At 37.1% G+C, this 25375-nt stretch overlaps 1 protein-coding gene across 2 annotated transcripts in view; it reads right to left on the reverse strand.

Moving 5' to 3' along the window:
• The window catches only part of RABL3 (RAB, member of RAS oncogene family like 3), a 57005-nt gene that overhangs the window by 27268 nt on the left and 4362 nt on the right, over positions 1-25375 (reverse strand). For both annotated transcript variants that reach the window (XM_028505047.2, XM_036018146.1), the window contains exons 2-3: positions 24818-24909; positions 1350-1479 (exon numbers count right to left, since the gene is read on the reverse strand). In XM_028505047.2, the coding sequence (XP_028360848.1) occupies positions 1350-1479; positions 24818-24909 (222 nt within the window). The remainder of the gene's footprint in view (positions 1-1349; positions 1480-24817; positions 24910-25375) is intronic.

Raw genomic sequence — 25375 nt, forward strand, 5'->3', positions numbered from 1 at the left:
AAATGGAACTGCCTTTTGACCCAGCAATTCCATTGCTGGGATTATATCCTAAGAATCCTGAAACACCAATCCAAAAGAACCTATGCACCCCAATGTTGATAGCAGCACAATTTACAATAGCCAAGTGCTGGAAGCAACCTAAGTGTCCATCAGTAAATGAATGGATCAAAAAACTATGGTACATTCACACAATGGAGTACTACGCAGCAGAGAGAAAGAAGGAGCTCCTACCCTTTGGGACAGCGTGGATGGAACTGGAGAGCATTATTCTAAGTGAAATAAGCCAGGCAGTGAGGGACAAATACCATATGATCTCACCTTTAACTGGAACATAATCAACAAAAGAAAAAAGCAAATAAAATATGACCAGAGACATTGAAATTAAGAACAATTTAACAACAGCCAGAGGGGAGAGGGAGGGGAGGATGGGAGGAAGAGTTTTCAGGAACTACTATAAAGGACACTTGGCTGGGGGGAGTGGTGGGGGGAAAATGCAGACAACTGTAATTGAACAACAATAAAAAAAATTTTAAAAAGAAATGAAGGAAGTACTTAGCAATTGCAATGCTTACTTAATAGTGAATGATAAATGCATACACCAGGCGGGAAGGGGTGAGATGCCAAATCTTTTGGTATATCAATCGAAGACAAGTTGAAATTGTATTTCACAGTAAAAAACGGTTTAACAAATTAACTTAAAAAAGAGCAAAAGATAAAGAAACTCTATCGGTAAATCCTAGGTGTCAGTGGTTTAGTCTATTGACACAGAGTAGGCCCCCTATTAACTGTAATTATGTCCTCTATTACATGCCTCTGTTTGGAGGCATGTAGTAGCCTCCAGGTTTTTAAATCTTTGTAACTGAAGGAAATTTTTGCACCCCTAAAGACACCCTTAGTTATCTCTTCATAATTAACTATATAGGACTCCCCCTAAGGGGCAGATGAAAGAAATCTTTGTAACTCTGTGACATCTGGCTTAAACTGTGGGATTCCTAATAGTTCTATTGTACTTACCCAACTTACTGGTGAACTAGGATTCCCAGGGAATGGTGTTTTGAAAGCCCCATGGTTAATGTCAAGTACCCCAAATACAATTTTATTTCTTAATATTTATTTTATGACAATAATATAAATAGAAACACTTAGACAAAGCAAATATTCAATGTTCTGAATTACATGGTTAGAATCTAGAAACACAAATGGGAATGTGATACACGGATTTAAATTAAGAGTTGTGAGTAATTAAATCTTTCTTAAATTAAGATGAGTCCAGCATCCCACAGCATTCCACATTAGAGGATCTGTACTCTTAGAACATTAAGAAATGGTAGAAATAAAAAATGCTTTACCATTTACAGAGTTGTAGAACACTGCTCTTGTGCTTTTCACACTGCTGGCACTGCCCACAGAGCCTCCAACATCCCATAATTCTATATAGTAGGTCTTCTCTTCTGGGGTTCCTTCTTTGTAGTCATGAACCTAAAGAAATCAATCCATAAAAATAATTATTATAGCCACTTAACAAACTGGTAAGCACCCTCATTCTAGTTTAAAGCACTGGACATTGCATATCATTATCTCAAACTTTCTCCCTCTAATACTCCAACACTAATTATAATCTTTGACCTCGCAGGACTCTATATGTACTTAATTGATCCTAACACCTTTCGTAGCTTCCCCTTCTACTTCCAAATCCTCCTTTCCTGACTAAGCATAAATTCCATCATTTGTCGTTTTAGTCACTGCTTTGTCCCCTCTTACACTGTATTCACCTGACAAAATATCAACCCTAATTACATCCACCTTTTCCCTGATTTCCACGTCTACAACCCAGGTAGCTAAATGTGAAGCTCAGAAAAATACACATTCAAACTGACTGAATTCATTTTAAACTGAGGTGTACCTTTGGAGCTGTCTTTCAGTCATTGCATATAGTTCATTTCCTCTTTTTCTCTCCTAGATACGTCTCCTCTTTTTAAAAATTTCAATATCCCTTCCTTATCCTCAAACACAGCTAATTACCTTGCTTCCTGACAGAAACAATCAGAAGAGGACTTCTACAACCTGTTCTCCCCATATCTGTCCTTTTCCCTGCATTTGTACCTATATAATCCACTTTTTCTCTAGCTGTGAGAGATAGGCTGTCTGTGTCCCTAAGGCATGAGATCCTATCTCATCTTTCTGGTCGAAGTGGAGCTCCTCTCATCACCAAACTTTCCCTTTCAGTTGGGTAATTTCCACCAGTGTATTAACATGCCATAATTTTTCACATGATTTTTTAGAAAAAAAATAACCTTCTACTTCCTCAAGCTACTATGCCACTTCTGTTTCTTTATTTACTTGTTTGTTTATTTACAATAAACAAACAAGTTCTTTCTTTCTTTCTTTTCTTCATATTGTATGTATTCACCACCCAACGTCAAGTCTCTTTCCATCACCATTTATCCCTCCTTTACCCTTTTCTTCCACCTTTCCCTCTGGTAATCACCATATTGTTGTCTATGTCTAAGAGTTTTTTTTTTTTGCTTAATCCCCTTCGTCTTTTTCATCAGCACCCCCAGACTTCCTCCCTTCTGACAACTGTCAGTCTGTTTTCTGTATCTATGAGTCTGTTTCTATTTTGTTTTTTGTTCATTAGATTCTACATATAAATGAAATCACATGGTACTTGTCTTTCTCTGACTGGCTTATTTTACTTAGCATTATACGCTCCAGGTCCATCCATGCTGTTGCAAAAGGTAAGAATTTCTTCTTTTTCACGGCTGAGTAGTATTCCACTATATAAATGTACCACAGCTTTTTTATCCACTCATCTACCATGGACACTTGGGCTGCTTCCAAATCTTGGCTATTATAAATAATGCTGCAATGAACATAGGGGTGCTTATATTCTTTCAAATTAATGATTTGGGTTTCTCTATTCCTTTTTATAGTGAAAGTCCTCCAAAGGACTTTTGAGTCTATTCTCAACTGTCTCTAATTCTTCTCCTTACATTCTGTTTTGAACTCATTCTTGTCACACTTTTGCCCCAATCACCCTACTGAATCATTCCTTATCAGGGTCACCAATGGCTTCCACATTGCTAAATTCAGTGATCAGTGAACAATTTTCAACTTACTCTACCATTTGACACAACTAATAATTCCTCTGGCTTGCAATACTTTCTTCATTTATCTTCCAGGATGCTATACTCCCCTGGTTTTCTTCCCACCTCACTGGCTAATCCTTTTCAGTCTCTATATGTTGTCCTTATCTGTCTATTCTCTAATTGTTGGAGTGTCCTAAGGTTTAGTTCTCAGATCTCATTTCTTCTCAGTCAACACTTGCTATCTTGACAATTTCATCTAATCTTATAATTTTAAATGTCATTATTATGTTGATGAATTCCACATTTTTATCCATCTTGGACCAGTTCCTTGAACTTCAGACAACCACAGCCACCACACTACAATTTGGATGTTTAATAGATACAATGTAGGCCAGCAGTAATTGGCATGAAACACTGAAGTAATGAAGAGCAAGGACTTGTAACCAAGACTACTCTACCCAGCAAAGCTCTCATTTAAAATGGAAGGCAATATTGGGTCTAACATGTAAGACCTGAACCCATAAAAATCATAGAAGAAAATCTACACAGCAAAATTTTGAACACTGCAAATAGCAATATTTTATTGGATATATCTCTCCAGGCAAAAGAAACAAAATGAAAAATAAACAAATGGGACTACATCAAACTAAAAAGTTTTTGCACAGCAAAAGAAAACATCAACAAAATAAAAATGGAAAGACAATCCACAGAATTGGAAAATATATTCACTGATACATCTGACAAAAGGTTAATATCCAAAATTTATTTAAAAACTTACAAAATTCAACATCACACAAAAAAAACAATTAAAAAAATGGGCAATGGACCTGAATAAACACCTCTCCAAAGAGGACATACAGATGGCCCATTGACATATACAAAGATGCCCAGTGTCACTAATCATCAGAAGAATGCAAATTAAAACCACAATGAGATATCACTTCACACCTGTCAGAATGGCTATCATCAATAAATCAACAAATAAAAAGTGCTAGTACGAATGTGAAGAAAGGGGAACCTTTTTTTACTGTTGATGGAAATACAGATTGGTATAGCCACTGTGGAAAGCAGTATGGAGATATTTCAAAGAATTAAAAATGGATCTGCCTTTTGACACAGCAATCCCACTTCTGATAATACATCCAAAGGAACTCAAAACACTAATTTAAAAGAACATAGTACCACTATGTTCATTGCAACATAATTTACAACTGCCAAGATATGGAAGCAGCCCAAGTGTCCATCAGAAGATGAGGAGATAAAACAACTATGGCACATTTATACAATGGAATACTGCTTGGCAGTAAAAAAGAAGAAAATTTTACCCTTTGTGACAGCATGGATGGACCTGGAGAACATTAAACTAAGTGAAATAAGCCAGAGAAAGACAAATAACATATGATTTCACTCACATGTGGAATCTAATTAACAAACTGAACTAACAAGGAAAACAGAGACAGATTCATAGTGGGATGACAGTGAAGGGTGGGGGAGGTTAGCTGGGAGAGGGATCAAGCAAAAGGGAAAAGGACCTCATAGACAAGGACAATCAATAGTGTGGTGACTGTAGGGGTGGGGAGGGTGTATAAGTGGGCTAAATGGTAATGGAAAAAATACAATAAAAAATTTAAAAATATATATCATCACAAAAATATTTAAAAATAGGAGAAATTACTATGAACAATTATATGTCAAGAAATTGGACAACCTGAGTAAAATGATAAATTTCCAGAAAGACTCAATCTTCCAAAACTGAATCAGGAAGAATTAGAAAACCTGAATTGAGTGATAACAAGTAGTGATTGAAGAAGTGATCAAAAAAGTCTTGGCACGCAAATGCTTTGGACCAGATGGCTTTACAGGCAAATTCTACAAATCATTCGAAGAACTAATACAGATCCTTCTCAAACTATTCAAAAAAAATTCAAGGAGAGGGAAGATCTTCACACTCTTTTTACAAGGCCACTGTTATACTAATTCCAAAGTCAGGTGAAGACACAACAAAGAAAGAAAATTATAGTCAGTATCTCTGATGAACACAGATGCTAAAATCCTCAACAAAATATTAGATAACTGGATCCAACAATACATCGAAAAGATCATACACTATGATCAAGTGAGTTTTATTCCAGAGATGCAAGGATGGTTACAATATCTACAAATCAATAAATGTGATGCATCACATAAACAAAATGAAAAACAAAAATCACCCGATTGTATCAATAGATGTAGAAAAAGCATTTGATAAAATCCAGCACACGTATATGATGAAAACGCTCAGCAAAGTTGGAATAGAGGGAACATATACCTAAACATAACAAAGGTCAAATATGAAAAACCTACTGCCCATATCATAATTAATGGGCAAACTAAAAGCATTTCTCTTAAGATCAGGAACAAGAAAGGGGTGTCCACTATCACCACTCTTCTTCAACATAGTGCTGGAGGTCCTAGGTACAGTGATAAGACAAGAAAAAAAAGGCATCCAAATTGGAAAAGAAAAAGCAAACTGTCATTGTTTGCAGATGATATGATATTAAATATAGAAACCCTATAGGCTCCACCAAAAAACTACTAGACCTAATAAATGAATTCGGTGAAGTACTGGGATACAAAGTCAATATTCAGAAATCAATGGCATTTTTATACACCAATAATGAACTATTATTAAAGAGAAACTAAGAAAACAATCTCATTTACTGTTGCAACAATTACAAAAAAGTACCAGGAATAAATTTAACCAAGGAGGTAAAAGACCTGTACTCAGAAAACCATAGGGCACTGAAGAAAAAAACTGAGGAAGATACAAGTAAGTAGAAGCATATATTCATGGATTGGAAGAATTAACATCATTAAAATGTCCACATGCCCCAAAGCAATCTATAGATTCGATGCAATTCCTATTAAGATACCAATGGTATATTTCACCAATAAATGTTCCAAATAAAACAAATGTTCCAAAAATTTATATGGAACCAAAAATGACCCCAAATAGCCTCAGCAATCTTGAGAATGAAGAATAAAGTTGGAGGGATCAACAATACCTGATATCAAACTACACTACAAGGCCACTGTAATCAAAACAGTTTGGTACTGGCATAAGAACAGACACATAGACCAATGGAACAGAATAGAAATCCCAGAAATAAATCCATTAATTGTCTTTACGGTCAATTAATATTTGATGAAGGAGGCAAGGGCATAAAATGGAGTAAAGCCAGACTCTTCCATAAATGGCATTGGGAGAACTGGACAGATACATGCAAAAAATTGGAACTAGACCATCATTTTACGTCATACACCAGAATAAACTCAAAATAGATTAAAGACTTAAATATAAGTTGAGATACCATAAAAATCCTAGAGGGAAAACACAGGCAGCAAAATTTCAGATATCCCATCTAGTAATATTCTTTCCACTGTATCTTCTAGGGCAAGGGAATAAAGGAAAAAATAAACAAATGGGACTACATCGAATTAAAACCTTCTTCATGGCCAAAGAAAACATCATAAAAATGAAAATGGAACCGATGATATGGGAAAACATATTTGCCAATGATACATTTGACATGGGTTTAATCTCCAAAATGTATACAGAATTCATAGGATTCAACACCAGAAAGACAAACAATCCAATTAAAAATGGGCAAAGGACCTGAATAAACTCTTCTCCAAAGAGGATGTGCAGATGGCCCATACACTTATGAAAAAATGCTCAATATTACTAGCCATCAGAGGGATGCAAATTAAAACCACAATGAGATATCTCCTCATACTAGTCAGAATGGCCATCATTAACAAATCAACAAACAACAAGTGCTGACGAGGATGTGGAGAAAAGGAAACTCTAGTGCACTGTTGGTGGAAATGAAGACTAGTGCAGCCAATTTGTAAAACAGCCTGGAATTTCCTTAAAAAAACTAAAAATGGAACTACCTTTTGACCCAGAAATCCCACTGCTGGGAATATACCTGATGACTCTTAAAACACCAGTTTAAAAGAATTTATACACCACCATGTTCTTTTTCTTATTTTTATTTTTTTATTTTTAATATATTTTATTGATTATGCTATTACAGTTGTCCGATTTCCCCCCTTCTCTCCCCTCCACCCTGTACCCCCCTCCCACCCACATTTCCCCCTTTAGTTCATGTCCATGTGTCATACTTATGAGTTCTTTAGTTTCTACATTTCCCGTACTATTCTTGCCCTCCCCCTATCTATTTTCAACCTACATTCTATGCTACTTATTCTCTATACCTTTTCCCCCTCTCTCCTCCTCCCACCCCCCTGCTGCTAACCCTCCATGTGCCCACCATTTCTGTGGTTCTGTTCCTGTTCTAATTGTTTACTTAGTTTCTTTTGGTTTTGCTTTAGGTGTGGTTGTTGATATTTGTGAGTTTGCCGTCCTTTTACTATACATATCTTTTCTTTATCTTCTTTTCTTAGATAAGTCCCTTTAGCATTTCATAAAATAAGGGCTTGGTGATGATGAACTCCTTTAACTTGACCTTATCTGAGAAGCACTTTATCTGCCCTTCCATTCTAAATGAGAGCTTTGCTGGATAGAGCAATCTGGGATGTAGGTCCTTGTCTTTCATGACTTGGAATATTTCTTTCCAGCCCCTTCTTGCCTGTAAGGTCTCTTTGGAGAAATCAGCTGACAGTCTGATGGGAACTCCTTTGTAGATGACTGTCCCCTTACCTCTTGCTGCTTCTAGGATTCTCTCCTTCGTTTTTACCTTGGCTAATGTAATTATGATGTGCCTTGGTGTGTTTCTTCTTGGGTCCAACTTCTTTGGGGCTCTCTGAGCTTCTTGGATTTCTTGGAAGACTGTTCCCTTTGCCAGATTGGGGAAGTTCTCCTTTATTATTTGTTCAAATATGTGCTCAATCTGTTGCTTTTCCCCTTCCGATTCTGGTACCCCTATAATTCGGATATTGGAACGTTTAAAGGTGTCTTGGATGCTCTTAATCTTTTCCTCAATTTTTTGAATTCTTATTTCATCATGCTTTCCTGCTTGGTTGATTCTATCTTCCTTCTGGTCCACTGTATTGTTTGGAGACTCATATTCCTTCCTTTCACTATTGGCTCTCCTCCGCGTGTCTTCCTGCATCTGTTTTATGGTAATCTGCATTCTTTCATCTAAATTTCATCCAAAATCAACCAGTTCTGTGAGCTTTCTGATCACCAGTGTTTTGAACTGCGCATCTGATAGATTGGCTAATTCTTGGTTGCTCAAAAGGATGAGTCCTGGGGGACTGACCTGCTCTGTTGAAAACATATTTTTTCCCCTGTCTCTCCTTTTTTTTTTTCCGGTCTGGTTGCTCTTGTTACGGTGGGGGGCGGAGCCTTAGGTGCTCACCGGGGCTGGGCACCCCGGTCGCTAGATTGTGACGTTATATGTGGGGGTGGGGCGGGGGCAGGAGCGGGGCGGGAGAAAACAATGGCGGTAGTTCCGTTCCCCTGGACTCAGACCCTTGTCTGGGCTTCTGGGCCGCGAGTTCTGCCCTGGTCCACAACGCTACCCCTCTGGGTCTGCCAGCCGCAGCTTGCGTACTCAGGGATCACCGCTGCCTTCTTGCGCCCCCGGATGGCTTTTGCGCCGATTTCTCGCCAAACCTTCCCCCGACCTCCACGCGCCGCCGACCCGAGCCAGCCCCGCGCCCGCCTGGCTCGTCTTCTCCTACCAGTCCGGATGAACGCGTCTACTTCAACTTCTTGGCTGCCCGACTTCCATTCAGATAAATCCTCTGCCGGATCTGGGTGTTATTCTGATAGTAAATTATTGTTGTAAATTATTGGTTTTCTAATCTTGGTTGTACGAGGAGGTACGGTGCGTCCACCTATTCCTCCATCTTGCCGGAAGTCTATACACCACCATGTTCTTAGTAGTGCTATTTATATATAATAGCCAAGATTTGGAAACAGCCTAAGTGCCCATCAGTAAATGAGTGGATAAAAAAATCTGTGGTTCATCTACACAATGAAATACTATGCAGCAGAAAGGAAGAAGTAATTCCTACTTTTTGTGACAAAATGGATGAACTGGAGACTGTTACGCTAAGTGATGATCTCACTTATAACAGGAATCTAATGAACAAAATAAACTAAAGAGCAAAATAGAACCAGAGGCATAGAATCACGGAACAGACTGACAGGTTTAAGAGGGGAAGGGGAAGGTGGGGACTGATTGAAGAAAGGTGGAATGATTAGACAAAGAACATACATGAAGGACCCATTGACATGGACAATGGTGAGGGGAATGTTTATGGAAATGGGGGTCAGGCTGGGTGGAGGAGGGGAGAATGGGAAAACAGTAGGACAACTGTAATAGCATACAAATATTTAAAAAGTAAAAAATAAAAGAGAAAGAAAACATATTTTAGCAAGATAAAGCAAAACAATTGAAACAAAATACAAAGTGTTATAAGGAGTCAGTTATCTGTTATCAAAAAGCTCAGTCACGTTAGTGGAGCTTTCTTGATCCTGTCTCCCTTTCCTCCAAGACTTAAAACCAACCAGGGAGGTTTAGGCACTCCTATTTGCTCCCCTAAGATCCTGTACATGTCTATCATTTCAAACTACACTGTTTTATTTATCTGCCAATATCTCTTCTATTAGACTCTGAGCATAAGGACAGGGATCATGTATTATTCATCTTTGTAGGCATAGAAAACAGTATAGTACCTAATACATATTAGATGTTTGGCTATGTTTGTTCAAATCAATGAATAAATTTAGAATATCTCATCCTCCAAGGTTTTATTATATTCAGCTGACTATTTTACTGAATACCATTGCTTCTCAGGTACAGTTTTCAGAACTAATAGGAACTTGATAAAAACAGACTCTTGGACCACTCCTGAAGCATCAAGGGTAGGGCTCAAAAATCTGTATTTTTAAAGAAAGCCCCCTAGGCGATTCTATTACATAATTAAGTTTAGCAACCATTGTCATACACCACTTTCATCTCTAAAATTACTTCAAATGTCTAAGGTTACCTCCCTAAATGACTATAATTCCTCTAAGAATAGCCACCATGTAATACAATTCCCAAGTAGCATGCCCTCTTAGCTTTGCAATGACCAAGTCTACTGCCCAGATCCTTTTGACTATATACAGTTCCAAGTCAGATTGACAAAATATCTTCCCTAATCAAAACTTTCATTGCTTTTCTCTAGAATTAGAAGAGAAGTTGTCCTTCCTTTTGAGCTTGTTCAATTAATACTGTTTAACTTAATTCAAATGGAACAAGTCCAGAAAACATTAAACCAGTGGCTTGTAGCTTGTAGCTATAACATTATACCACTTACATGGCTAAAAGATTTCCAAGGCAAAGCTTAATATTATCACAGGTATTGATCTTGACACAACAAGAGGTTCCTTGGAGCTAAAGTAAGAGCCCAACATGATGGGGTGGGGGTAATGCCAAATTATAAGCAATATGTTTTATATTTAAATAGGTTATGAAGGATTTAATATTTAAAGTCATTACAGACTTTAGTTATACAAGGTAGCAACAGTGTCTGCTGATCATCATATGGGAAAAGGAACCATACTCTTCAATGCTGCTGTTGCATTGGTAATTCTCATATACTTACTCTCGACTTTTTATGAAAGCCAAATCAAGACAAAGTATAAAAGGTTTTGTCTCATTTGAAGTTTATTCATTGTTTCTAACTTTAAAAAAGCAAAAACAAATTTAGTAAAGACTATCATACACATCAAGAGAGAACACTGGCCACTATTGACGCTAATAAGTTTGGTTTAGCATATATGACTGCTGAATTATTACTAAAGAGAAGCAGATCTGGCCAACATGTAGGCGCAGGTAGATACACTGGGCCTCCTTGCACAACCTCTAGAAGGACAACAACAAATTTAAAAACAAAAAGATAACCAGCACTGCCAGATAATCAAACTGTATGAAAGTCCAACAACCAAGGGTTTAAAGAAGAAACATTCATCCACACTGGTAGGAGGGGGTGGAGACAGGCAGCTGGGTGGAGAGGACTTTTGGTAAGGTGGTGGCTGGAGGACCAGTGGTCTTACTTTTGTGTGAGGATAAACCAGGATGAACAATGGGGGAGAGAGACAGACTGAGTAACTTAGGGTTATGGCATGGGGAAATAAAGCTTTAAAACCTCTGACTGTAAAAATCTGTGTGGGTTGCAGCAGCAGGAGAAACTCCCAGCCTCACAGGAGAGTTTATTGGAGAGAACCACAGGGTCCTAGAACATATACAAACCCACCCACCCAGGAATCAGCACCAGAAGGGCCCAATTTGCTTGTGGATGGTTGGGGAAGTGACTGGTAGCCAGCCTAGAGCAGAGCAAGCAGCACTGTTCCCTCTCACACCCCTTCCCAACATACACTGCCACAACACAGCCACCTGGGTTGCCCTGCCCTGGTGAATACCTAAGGCCCGCCTCTTACTACATAATAGGCACAAAGAGGCAAAAATATGGCCCAAATAAAAGAACAGATCAAAGCTCCAAAAATAGAAATAAGCCAACCTAGATGAAGCCAACAATAGATGAAGAGACAGCCAACCTATCAGATGCAGAGTTCAAAGCACTGGTAATCAGGATGCTCACAGAAATGGTTGAGTATGGTCACAAAATACAGGAAAAAGTGAAGGCTATGAAAAGTGAAATAACTGAAAATGTACAGAGAACCAACAGTGATGGGAAGGAAACTGGGAATCAAATCAATGGTTTGGAGCAGAAGAAAGAACTAAACATTCAGCCAGAACAGAGTGAAGAAACAAGAATTCAAAAAAATGAGGAGAGGCTTAGAAACTCCAGGACAACTTTAAATGTTCCAACATCCAAATCATAGGGGTACCAGAAGGAGAAGTACAAGAGCAAGAAATTGAAAACTTATTTGAACAAATAATGAAGGAGAACTTCCCCCATCTGACAAAGGAAATAGACTTCCAGGAAGTCCAGGAAGCTCTGAGAGTTCCAAAGAAGTTGGACTCAAAGAAGCACACACTAAGGCACATCATAATTACATTACCCAAGATTAAAGATAAGGAGAGAATCTTAAAAGCATCAAGAGAAAAGGGGACAGTTACCTACAAAGGAGTTCCCATTAGACTATCAACTGATTTCTCAAAAAAAACCTGGCAGGCAAGAAGGTACTGGAAAGAAGTATTCCAAGTCATGAAAGGCAAGGACCTACATCCAAGATTACTCTATCCAGCAAAGCTATCATTTAGAATGGAAGGGCAGATAAAGTATTTCCCAGATAAGGTCAAGTTAAAGGAGTTCATTATCACCAAGCCCTTATTATATGAAATGTTATATGAAAGAGACTTACCTAAAAAAAAGAACAAAAAATATGAACAGTATAATGATAACAAACTCACAACTATTAACAACCAATCCTGAAACAAAAGCAAAAACAAAGTAAGCAAATAACTATAACAGGAACAGAATCACAGAAATGGAGACCACAAGGAGGGTTATCAGTGGGGAGGGGGAGGGGGAAGGATAAGGGGAAAGGTACAGCAAATAAGAAGCATAAATGGTAGGTACAAACTAGACAGGGGGAAGTTAAGAACAGTATGGAAAATGGAGAAGACAAAGAACTCATATGTATGACTCCTGGACATGAACTAAGGTGGGGGAATGTCCTTGGGGGTGGGGGTAGAGGGTGGATGGGAATAAAGGAGAGAAAAATAAAAATGGGACAACTGTAATAGCATAATCAATAAAATATATTTAAAAAAAGAAAAGCAGAAAGGTAGGAGGTCTTAGTAGAGTGTTGAAAGAGCAGGATAGCAAAGAGCAATTAGGAAAGCGTGCCACAGAACACGAACTGAATTTCTCTCATTCACTGCTGTGTAGGCGTACCTCAAAGATATTGAAGTTTGTTCCAGACCACTGCAACAAAGCAAGAGTCATACTAAAGGGAGTAGTAATATTTTTGCAGGTAAGAGGGTCTTGCCTTTAATTTGTAAAATCATAACATCTGTGAAATAGAATAAAGCACAGCAAAATAAAATAAGGTATGCCTGCACTTCCCATTCCTTACGGTGTCTGATACCCAGTAGGTAATACATGTGCTAAATGAACACATTAATGGATGACTAGTATAGTGTTTGTTGCTAATTACCTCTCCTTTCCAGTAATCTGGTTTAGCCCTCAGCCAAGGTCATTTCCCCTTTTTAAAAAAACTTTCACTTTTCCGTTCTATTCTATATCTCTTCACTCCTTTGCGAAAGATTGATTTAAACCTTTGTCTCTATTTCCTCTCAGCCTATTCACATCATTTGATTTCTGTCACTAATATTTTTGTACTTTCAAAGGTCAGCACTGACATCATCATTACCACATTCATTTTTTTCCTCTCAGTCCTTACATCTCTATAGTATTTCATACTAAAAATCAATCCTCCCTTTGTGAAATTCTCACCTCTCTTCTCTTGTGGTGTTTCATCATCTTAGCTATCCTAACATTTTATCAATCTTTCTCTGACTCCTCTTTCACTTTCAGCTTCCTAAATATACTCTAAAGTTCTTCATCAGCTCCTCTCTTTCTAAATGTTCTTTTTTTGAAAACCTCATCATCGCTCATGGTTCAGGATTATCTCTATACAGATGATTCCAACTCAGAATTTTCTCTTGAGCTTCAACACCTCATTCTCAAATGCTTTCTGGATAGCTTCAGGTGGATAACTCAGATACGACCATTCATCATGATCAGAACTGAATTTATTACCATTGCCTCTTCTTTCACCTAAAAAACATATATATCCCCTATTCATCCATTGCCCAGGCCACCCATTCAATCATTAATGCCCTACATAATTTCCCACTCTTCACAAACATTTCACTTTCTCTCTTGAATTGCTATAACACTAATGTTCATTTAAGTGCTATTTATATAAGAATTTTCTGTGGTGATAAAAATATCCAATACAGTAACCACTAGCAACATGGTTAGTGGGCAGTTGAGATGTGGCCAGTTCAACTAAGGAACTAAATTTTTAATTTTAGTTAATTTAAGTTTAAATTTAACACATGAGTCTGATTGTTACTGTATTTACCAGCATTAGAACACTTTTTTTCCTAACTGTCTTTCTGAAACAAGGGGCAGTACAGAATAGTGATCAAGAGGACAGGCTCTTGGACTATGCTGTCTGGGTCTGAATCCCAGCTCCATCACTTACTAGCAATGTTTCCCTGGACAAGTCACTTAACATCTCTGTGCCTCAACTGCTTCATTGGCAAACAGGGACACTAACAGTAACTACCTCGAAGGGTTGCTGTGGGAATAAAAGAAATTAGTATGTAAAATAGGTGCCTAGTCTAATTAAAGTGTTAGCCATCATTCATTATTACTGTTATTTTAAAGGTCATTTACCTTTAAAGATCATTTACCTTACTATAGCAACACAAAAAATAAAATATTTAGGAATAAACTTAACTAAGGAGGTAAAAAACCTGTACTCAGAAAACTACATAACATTGATGAAAGAAATTAAGGGAGACACAAACAAATGGAAGCATATACCGTGTTCATGGATTGGAAGAATTAACATCATCAAAATGTCCATACTACCCAAAGCAATTTATAGATTCAACACAATCCCTACCAAACTACCAAAGACATACATCACAGATATAGAACAAACATTTCAAAAATTTATATGGAACCAGAAATGACCCTGAAAGGCTCAGCAATTTTGAGAAAAAAGAACAAAGTAGGAGGGACTACAATACCTGATATCAAACTATATTATAAGTCCACTGTAATCAAAACAGTCTGGTACTGGCATAAAAATAGACATATAGACCAATGTATCAAGAATAGAGACTCCAGAAAACAACTCATGTCTTCACGGTCAATTAATATTTGACAAAGGGAGCAGAAGCATAAAATGGAGTAAAAATAGCCTCTTCAACATGGTGTTGGGAGATCTGGACAGCTACATGCAAAAAAAATGAAACTCAACCACCACCTTAATACCATACACAAAAATAAACTCAAGATAGATAAAAGACTTCAGTATAAGTCGTGACACCATAAAAGTCCTAGAGGAGAGCACAGGCAGGAAAATTTCAGATATCCCATGCAGCAATATCTTCACCAATATGTCCCCTAGGGCAAGGGATATAAGGCAAAGAATAAACAAATGGGACTACATCAAATTAAAAAGCTTCTGCACGGCTGTAGAAAATATCAACAAAATGAAAAGGGAACCAACCATATGAGAAAACATGCTTGCCAATGATACTTCAGACAAGGGTTTCATCTCCAAAATATGTAAAGAACTCACACGAGTCCACACCATGAAGACAAGTAATCCAATTAAAAAATGGGCAAAGGAACTGAACAGATACTTCTCCAAGGAGGACATACAGAGGGCTCAGAGACACATGAAAGGATACTCAAGATCACTAGCCATAAGAGAGATGCTAATTAAAGCCACAATGAGGTACCGCTTCATGCCAGTTAAAGTGGTCATCATAAACAAATCAACAAACAACAAGTACTGGCAAGGTTGTGGAGAGAAGGGAACCCTAGTGCACTGTTGGTGGGAATGCAGACTGGCGCAGCCACTGTGGAAAACCACATAGAATTTCTTCAAAAAACTAAAAACGGAACTGCCTTTTTAAAAAATTGTTGTTTAAGTACAGTTGTCTCCATTCTCCACCCACCACGCCCCCCTGTCCCACCCTCAATCCTACTCCCTTTGGCTTTGTCCATGTATCTTTTATGTATGCTTCTTGATGATCCTTCCCCCTTTTCTCCCCATTTTCCCTCTTTCCCCTCCCTTCTGGTTACTGTGCATTTGTGGAACTATCTTTGAATCCAGTGATCCCACTGCTAGAATTATACCCTAAGAATTCTGAATCACCAATTCAAAAGAACCTTATGCACCCCAATGTTCATAGCAGCACAATTTACAATAGCTAAGTGCCAGAAACAGCCTAAGTGCCCAACATAAATGACTGGATCAAAAAACTGTGGTGCATTTACACAATGGAGTACTACTCAGCAGAAAGAAAGAAGGAGCTCCTGCCCTTCTGACAGCATGGATGGAACTGGAGAGCATTATGCTAAGTGAAATAAACCAGGTGGTGAAAGACAAATACCGTATGATCTCACCTAGAAGAGGAACCTAATCAACAAAACAAACAAATGAGCAAAATAGAACCAGAGACATGGAAATAAAGAACAAATTGACAGGGACCAGGGGGAGGGGGTAAGGGAATAATGGGGGAAAGAAGAGGAAGGGTAAGCAAAGGAACAGGAATAAAGGACTCATGGGCATGGACAATGGGGGGAGATTGACTGTGAGAGTTGGGGGTGATGGAGTAGGGCACCAGTAGGTGTAGGGCACCAGATGGAGTAGGACTGTGAGAGTAGGGGGTGAGCAATGGGGAAAAAAGCCAGACAACTGTAAATGAAAAAAAAATCTAAAAAATTAAAGAAAATAAAGATGACTTATGTATAATCTTTGTCACACCTACTAGATCCCACCTCATATTCTTATTGAGGATAGACTGCTTTATAAAAAAAAATTTATCCCCAGTGCTTGCCCATGGTTATGCTGTCCACATTCAATAAATATTGATTATATGCAGTGTGTAAATTAGAGTTAAAATCCCATTAAAGTGAACTAGAAAAGACAAATCAATTTATAATCTGTGAAAAGATTAAGTTCTGTAAATCTTGTTGTCATAAATAAGAGTATCCATACATTTATATTAGTCCCATTAGACTTGGGGCAACAAAATTAGGAGACAGGAATGAAGAATACCACAAAACAAAACTCTTCTGCCTTCCATTCAGTTATGAACACCTCTGCAGTGGACCCTAAATCCAAAATGTTAATAATTACTCAGTACACACATTAAGCTCATTAGCTTCATCTAGTACTTGAAATTAAACAATTACATTATTACCTTATCATTGCCATTTTTGGTTGCTCTTAAAGAAATATAAAATGAGCTAAAGGAGGCAACTGTCCATTCATGGGTCTACACTGATTCTGGAGATCTTTCACATGTGTCAATAACAAGGAAGCTATAACTGCAACATAAAAGCTGCTAGGAAGAAAGGGTTCTCACAAGCTCCTGAGGTAAAGGCTCTATCAGATTTTTCTTCCTAGAGGGAAGAAATGTTCACTTTATTATAACAATAGTCAAAAGCATTTACATATCTATGACAACTTACTGGAGATTATAATTTAAAAATACCTTTTACTTATGTTGTCACTCAAGAAAGGCATTCTCAAAGACTGAAGACAGCGATCAATCAGACTAGATACAATGAAGCGTTTTAAGAGTAAGGTCACTTTCAGTCCCACATGCTCCATTCTTCCAGGTCAGGCTGGCTTTAAAGGAGTCAGTTAGTACCACACTCATTACAGGAAAATCAGTCACATTACATGACATTTGCTTTTGACTACTGTAGCCTTTACTCAGTGTTCCTTGGAACTATAGAAGAGAGTTCATAAATCTGAAGTCTAGTATAAGCTAACTAACTAAAGGGAACTCCAACTTCACTTCTCCCAAAAGCATGGTTTCCAAAGGGAATTACTACGGTTACTTCTGAAACTTGTTTGGAGTCTGGAGAACTACCTAATCTCATGTTGGTCTGCTCTCTGGGACTTACATAGAACCACCCTTACAGATACAATCAAGTCTCCACCTTCATATACAGTGGACTGTTGGGACAGTTTCTTCTGGAAATCTTGCCACCAGCTACACTCAAGGCATTTTACATCCCTGTTATCCTCATTTATCATACATTTTGGGTCTTAATTGGTTTTTCATATTCTCACCCCCAAACTTCATTCTGCTTCCCCTACGCATCATTCAACCCTCATTCGTTTTCTCCTTCTTTCCACTTTTCTCCTGGAATCTTACTCCATGGTTACAAAATTCCAGATTATTCTTAGCCTTAAGTTCACTGGATTAACTAATGCCAGCCCCTACTCTGAATATACAATTTCTCCCTCTGCCCTCTTAAATGGATGCTGTTCTCTTTCTTGTTCTAATTACCTTGGAATTGAAAAAAATGCCTGGCTTACTTTTCAAAGTTATTTCCAGTACATTATTAATCTGCCTTTATATTTTTAAAAAACTGTATTACTTAGAAGCTTTGTACCATCCACCTGTACTATCTTCCCTCTCCCCTTGCCATATTAATAGCTACTCACTTCCTATCAGTGAAAGATTTATACTCTTACTCTTCCTGTGCTGCAAATCTTGTCATTAACCACTTCCACATACTAGAAAGCTGATTCTACATCCTAACCAGTGTTCCTCAAAATACTATTCACCTATATCAGAATCACCTCAGATGCTTTTTAAAATGCAGACTCCTGGGTATCATGTATAACTCTGAATCAGAATACCTAGAGGCATAGTCCAAGAATCAAATTAAATGACTAAGACTATCAGAATGGTTATCAAAACAAAATTTAACTACATCCTACTTATAAGAGGTATATATATTTATATGCATTTGTTGTTGCAAATGGCAGGATTTCCTTTTTATGGCTGAATAATATTCCATTGTGTGTGTGTGTGTGTGTGTGTATAATTTTCTGTATTCAACTGTTGATAGACACTTAGATCTTAAAAGTTCTCATCACATAAAATAATTTTTTAAAATTTTTAAAAGATATCTCAACAAAAAACTGTAACTATGTGAGGTGATAGATATTAATTAAGCTTATTATGGAAGTCACTTTGTTATACACATATTAAATCTTTATGTTGTACACCTTAAACTAATACAAAGTTATATGTCAATTATAACTCAATAAAACTGGAAAAAATAAAATAAGTAAGTTGATTTAGCTATTTTATTATCAGACAAGACAAGACTTCAAGGCACAATGTACTACCAGATTTGGCAAGAAACATATCACAATGAAAAAAAATGTTAAATCCTTCAGGAAGTTTAAACATTCTTGATTAGTACATATCTAGTAATAAAACCTCAAAATATATAAATGAAAAATGAACAGAATCAAAATGAGAAGTGGACAAATTGACACTAATAGTTGGAGATTATAACACTCATTCCTTAGCAACTGGTAAAACAAGCAGACAAAAATCAAGTTTGAACAAAATAATTAACAAACTTGACCTAACTGGTATATCTGAACACTGTACTCAACAACTATAGAATATGCGTTCTTTTCAAGTGCACATTAAATATTTACCAAAATTGACCATATAATGGGGCATCAAGTAAATCTCATCACATTTCAAAGGATGAAATCACAGTGTGTGTTCTGAAGACAATGAAAATAAACTACAGAGAAACAATTAAAATAAACATTCTCAAATGTTTGGAAATTAAGTAGCATATTTCTAAACAACCCATGAGTCAAAGAAGAAATCACAATGGAATTAGACAATATTTTGAACTGAATAATAATGAAAAAAATTTCAGAGGTACAGCTAAAGCTGTGTGTTGTTAAAAATTTAGAACCTTAGAGTTCTAAAAGGAAGCCTGAAAAAAAAAATCAATGAAAACAACTACCCATTTCAAGAAGTTAGAAAAAAGACAGCAAATTAAACCTCCAAAATGTATAGATATCTTAAAGTAAAGAGTAGAAATTAATGAAATAGACAACAAATATATAACAGAGAAAAATCAACAAATCCTAAAACTGGTCTTTGATAGACCTCTCTGGCAAGACTAAAAGAGAAAAACCACAAATTACTAATACCAAAAATGAAAAAAGTAATATCACCTAAGAGCCTACATATATTGAAAGAGTAGATATAAAAAAATTTTGACAACTTTTTTGAGATGGAAAAATTCTTTCAAAAACATGTTACCAAAACTGACAAAAGGAGAACATAGTCATTTTCTTATTTTCTTTAATGTTATTTAAAAACTTTCCACAAAGAAAACTTTAAGCCCAGATGGTTTCATCTGTGAATTCTTTTAAATAAGTAAAAAAAAAAAAAAAAAAACAGAAAACTTAGATAAATTCTTCCAGAGACTAGAAACATAAATAACACTTCTCAACTCATTTTATGAGGCTAGCATAACCCTGATACCAAAACTCCACAAGACAATAAGAAAAATGACAGACTAATATTTGTGATGAATTTAGATGCAATTATTTGAAAAAATATTAGCAAACTAAATCTAGTGATATATGAAGACAAAACAAAATTGGATTTATCCCAAGAATGCTAAGTTGGTTTAATATTTAGAAACCAATCAACATAATTTACCACAGTAACAAATTAAAGCTGAAATATTATGATTTTCATAAAAAACTGATAAAATACAACACCAATTCAGGATACAAATTCTCATCAAAATAGGAACAGAAGGGAACTTCTGTGTCTCATAAAGCATATGTACAAAAAACCCTAGAGCAAACACCAGACTTAAGAGCACATTGAAAATTTCTTGAAATGGGGAATGAGAGCCACTGTCACCACTTCTATTCAACATTATATCAGAGACTTAGCCAATTCAACAAGTAGGGGGGAAACCCAAGAGGTAAATGATGTGAGCAGACTGAGTTCTAGATGGGAATAAGAGGGTCAGGACAAGGACAAAGGGGCAGGGAGAGAGGGGCACAGAAAACTGAACTAAAATTCAATTTTAAATTTAAAGCACTATACCTTAACTTCACATCTAAGCTTCTCTGATCCTCCCTACAAATCTATAGGCCAGAATCAGGGGTGTCAAACTCGTTTTCACCGTGGGCCACATCAGCCTTGCGGTTGCCTTCAAAGGGCCAGATGTAATTTCAACTCCTTAACTGTTAAGGAGTAGTTACATTTACAAAGTCGTAAAATTATTTTGTCCCTTTGAAGGCAACTGCAAGTCTGATGTGGCCCCCCAGTGAAAATGAGTTTGACACCCCTGGGCTAGATAGAGAAGGTATTATTTACCTCTACTTTGCAAATAATAAAGCTCAGAAAATAAACTGATTAGTCTAAGGTCACTTTTTTAAGAAGCAAAAGGTAATATGCAGACTGACCCAGAAAATGGGGGTTTAAATCTAAGGTTTTTTAATAGATTTTTATTTTTATTTTTTGTCATTTTTTTCTTGTTGTTCACTTATAGTTGTCCCAATTATCCCTTTCTTGCTCTCCCCTGCTCTGCCCCACCGCCCTCAATCCCTACCCTGTTGTCCATGACCACGGGTCCTTTATACATGTTCCTTCACTTGATCCTTCCCTTTCTTTCCCCGTTATTCCCTTACCCCCTCCCCCTGGTCCCTGTCAATTTGTTCTTTATTTCCATGTCTCTGGTTCTATTTTGCTCATTTGTTTGTTTTGTTGATTAGGTTCCTCTTCTAGGTGAGATCATACAGTATTTGTCTTTCACCACCTGGTTTATTTCACTTAGCATAATGCTCTCCAGTTCCATCCATGCTGTCAGAAGGGCAGGAGCTCCTTCTTTCTTTCTGCTGAGTAGTACTCCATTGTGTAAATGCACCACAGTTTTTTGATCCAGTCATTTATGTTGGGCACTTAGGCTGTTTCTGGCACTTAGCTATTGTAAATTGTGCTGCTATGAACATTGGGGTGCATAAGGTTCTTTTGAATTGGTGATTCAGAATTCTTAGGGTATAATTCTAGCAGTGGGATCACTGGATTCAAAGATAGTTCCACAAATGCACAGTAACCAGAAGGGAGGGGAAAGAGGGAAAATGGGGAGAAAAGGGGGAAGGATCATCAAGAAGCATACATAAAAGATACATGGACAAAGCCAAAGGGAGTAGGATTGAGGGTGGGACAGGGGGGCGTGGTGGGTGGAGAATGGAGACAACTGTACTTAAACAACAATTTTTTAAAAAGGCAGTTCCGTTTTTAGTTTTTTGAAGAAATTCTATGTGGTTTTCCACAGTGGCTGCGCCAGTCTGCATTCCCACCAACAGTGCACTAGGGTTCCCTTCTCTCCACAACCTTGCCAGTACTTGTTGTTTGTTGATTTGTTTATGATGACCACTTTAACTGGCATGAAGCGGTACCTCATTGTGGCTTTAATTAGCATCTCTCTTATGGCTAGTGATCTTGAGTATCCTTTCATGTGTCTCTGAGCCCTCTGTATGTCCTCCTTGGAGAAGTATCTGTTCAGTTCCTTTGCCCATTTTTTAATTGGATTACTTGTCTTCATGGTGTGGACTCGTGTGAGTTCTTTACATATTTTGGAGATGAAACCCTTGTCTGAAGTATCATTGGCAAGCATGTTTTCTCATATGGTTGGTTCCCTTTTCATTTTGTTGATATTTTCTACAGCCGTGCAGAAGCTTTTTAATTTGATGTAGTCCCATTTGTTTATTCTTTGCCTTATATCCCTTGCCCTAGGGGACATATTGGTGAAGATATTGCTGCATGGGATATCTGAAATTTTCCTGCCTGTGCTCTCCTCTAGGACTTTTATGGTGTCACGACTTATACTGAAGTCTTTTATCTATCTTGAGTTTATTTTTGTCTGGTGTAAGTTGGTGGACTAGTTTCAATATGTTATCTCACAGAAGGGGTGCTAGGAGAGTGCAAAGTGAAATTTTTTCTGGAACTTGGCATTGGGTGTCCCGAACTTAACTAAAGTTGTCATTGAACTCAGTATCTAGAATTTGTTTTCTTCCAGATCTAAAAATTTGGGAACATGTAGGCTGAAATGGCAGACAAGTTCCCTCTGACTTTACATGCATATAAATCATAAAATGTTAAAAAGTAAATAAAGAGGACAAGCTCAAAAGAAAGGAAAATCCCCAGATGCTAGAAATGAAGAAAACTTAAAATCTGAGTGATAAGTGGGAACTGACCTAGATTCAGATATAGCTTCAGGGTCTGGTCCCTGGAGTTTTAGTGCCCATCTGGGAATAGAGATTTGTTTTCCATTTTCTCAGGTAGGAGTGTATGTGGGTGAGTGACAAAGACCAGACTGTAGTTCTCTACATGAAGTCTGGACTTGGGTTAGTTACCCAGTCAGTGAGACTTGGAAAAACTATCCAATGGTCAGGAAAACAACAAACTTTCTATCAGGGACCTGAAGTAGGGGTGGTAGAGAGTAGATAAAAAGTCCCCAAGGAATGGAAAGCATTGGCCCATGTTATAATTATACATTAGGAAAATTTACATGATCTAGATAGCATGGAAACTCATATGTGAGAAATTACAAGTACCATTGAAATCCCTGTGGCAGCAACCGAAATGAAAAGGCACTGACTGTACTTTCACAGGACTTCCACAGGGGAGAGGAAACAAAATCCCACTGAAGATGTGATCATCTTCAAAAAATTAGAAACTGTACAAAAAGATACATTTTCATGGAGTCAGCATACAAGGTAGGGTATCTACCATCCACCCAGAAAAAAACCCCCAGAACATCCAAGAGCAACCACAAAATAGTATGTTTAAAATGATTAAAATAAAAAGTAAAACCATAATGAAAGATAAGGATATTTTGAAAGATTTTGGCATTTGCAAAAGAACCAAAAATAACATCTAAAACTAGAATTACTAAAATGATAATTGAGTGGAATATTAAAAGCAAATTAGACATAATTGAAGAGACTCTTAGTTAACTGGAAAATAGATAGGAGTACATCATCCAGAATGAATTAAGGAGAAATAAAGAATAGAAAATATGAAAGTTCAATTGAAAAATATAGAAGACAAAACTCTAATAGAAGTTCAAAAGGAGAGGACTGAGGAATGAAGAAAAACAGATAATGGCTAAAATTTTTGAAAAATGAAGAGCGCTATGAGAAGCACAACTTCTGAATAGAATGGCTAGTAAGTAATTCACACCTAGACGTAGGTTAGCAAAACTACATAATATCAAAGATTTCTGATGCAAGATTTCTAATCAGCAGCAAAGTAAGTCACAGCCCATGGAACAATAGCTTCAAAGAACTAAAGGAAAATAACTGTCAATCCAGCTAATTACCATCCCTCCCCTATTTATTTCTTAACTCAATGGAGAGATGTATGCCTGCAGAAGAAACACTTGCAACAGAGCAGTTGGAATTAGCAAACACCAACAGTACCTGGGAAGATACTTAATTCAGTGGAATCTGCACCTGTGTTTCTGAAATGTGAGATGAAACAGATGACCTAGACATAAGGCTCCAGAAACTTTTGCCTTGTACTATTTCTAGTCAAAAGTTGGACTTCTCGGCTGCAAAGGCTAAGGCAGAATTATTTATAGAGATGTAAAGTGAACTTTACATAAAAAGCATAATAATTAAAACTGAAGTCTCTGGAATCAGACTAACAGGGATCAAAACCTGACTCTCCTTGTTAAGCACTGAGTGATTTTGGTCAAGTTATTTTACTTCTCTGTGCTTTGTGTTCTGCAGCTATATCTAACAATTTAAAAAAGATTTAATAAGCAGAGACATGTAAAGCATTTTGCATACTATCCAGCACAAAGTAGGTGCTTTATAAAGCCCAGTTATTATCATCACTTAATTCTGACCACAGTACTGTAATTTGATTACATACAGGGACTGGCAGAAATAATACCTGCTTGAGTGTGGTTGGTAGGGTAATAATATTGGTGCAATAATTTCTAGTTTTAATTTGAACGTTTCACCTAAAATGTTATATGGTATGGCGTGTGATATTGTTATGTTACAGAATTACATGTTTATGATTTTGTAATAAAAGATTTTGTAAAAAAGGGGTGTTATTTGTGCTGGACTGTGTAGTTTGAACAAGTTATTCTGAATATGACTACTAAAAACTAAAATATAAAAAACATACTCTGACATCTACTGAGCAGCCCACAGTCCATGATGGATTTCCCAGCACTTGATTTTGGCACAGAAGATGAACAAGTGAAGATTTCCCAACACCTGTAAAAGATACAAGAACTGTAGTCATGTAAGAGACATGCTGAAATCTATTATGGCAAAGGTGTAACTGGGAATATGCAGCATTGGCGGTATGTAAAGTATAGCTGTTTAAAGGGTGTTCACCATACCAACACACCTTATCAATAAACCTTATCAATAAATAGATGGTCAAGGAAAGTACTCTCTAAAATTCACTTAATGAGGGCTTGTTAAAACAGAATGCTGGGTCCTGCCCCCAGTTTGCTATTCAACAGGTCAGTTGTGGAGCTCAAAACTTCTGCACTTCTAACAAACTCCCTGGTGATGCTGATGCTGCTGGTCCAGGGGCCTCCTCACTTTGAGAACTACTGTTCTAGGGCAATTTCATATGAACTATTCCTTTCCTTTTGAATGATTTCATCTGTTCAGACTATTTTTTTAAAGATTTCTTTATTTTTAGAGAGAAGGGACAGGAGAGAGAAAGAGA

Source organism: Phyllostomus discolor, chromosome 2 (assembly GCF_004126475.2).
Source record: "Phyllostomus discolor isolate MPI-MPIP mPhyDis1 chromosome 2, mPhyDis1.pri.v3, whole genome shotgun sequence".
In the NCBI taxonomy this organism is placed as follows: Eukaryota; Metazoa; Chordata; class Mammalia; order Chiroptera; family Phyllostomidae; genus Phyllostomus; species Phyllostomus discolor.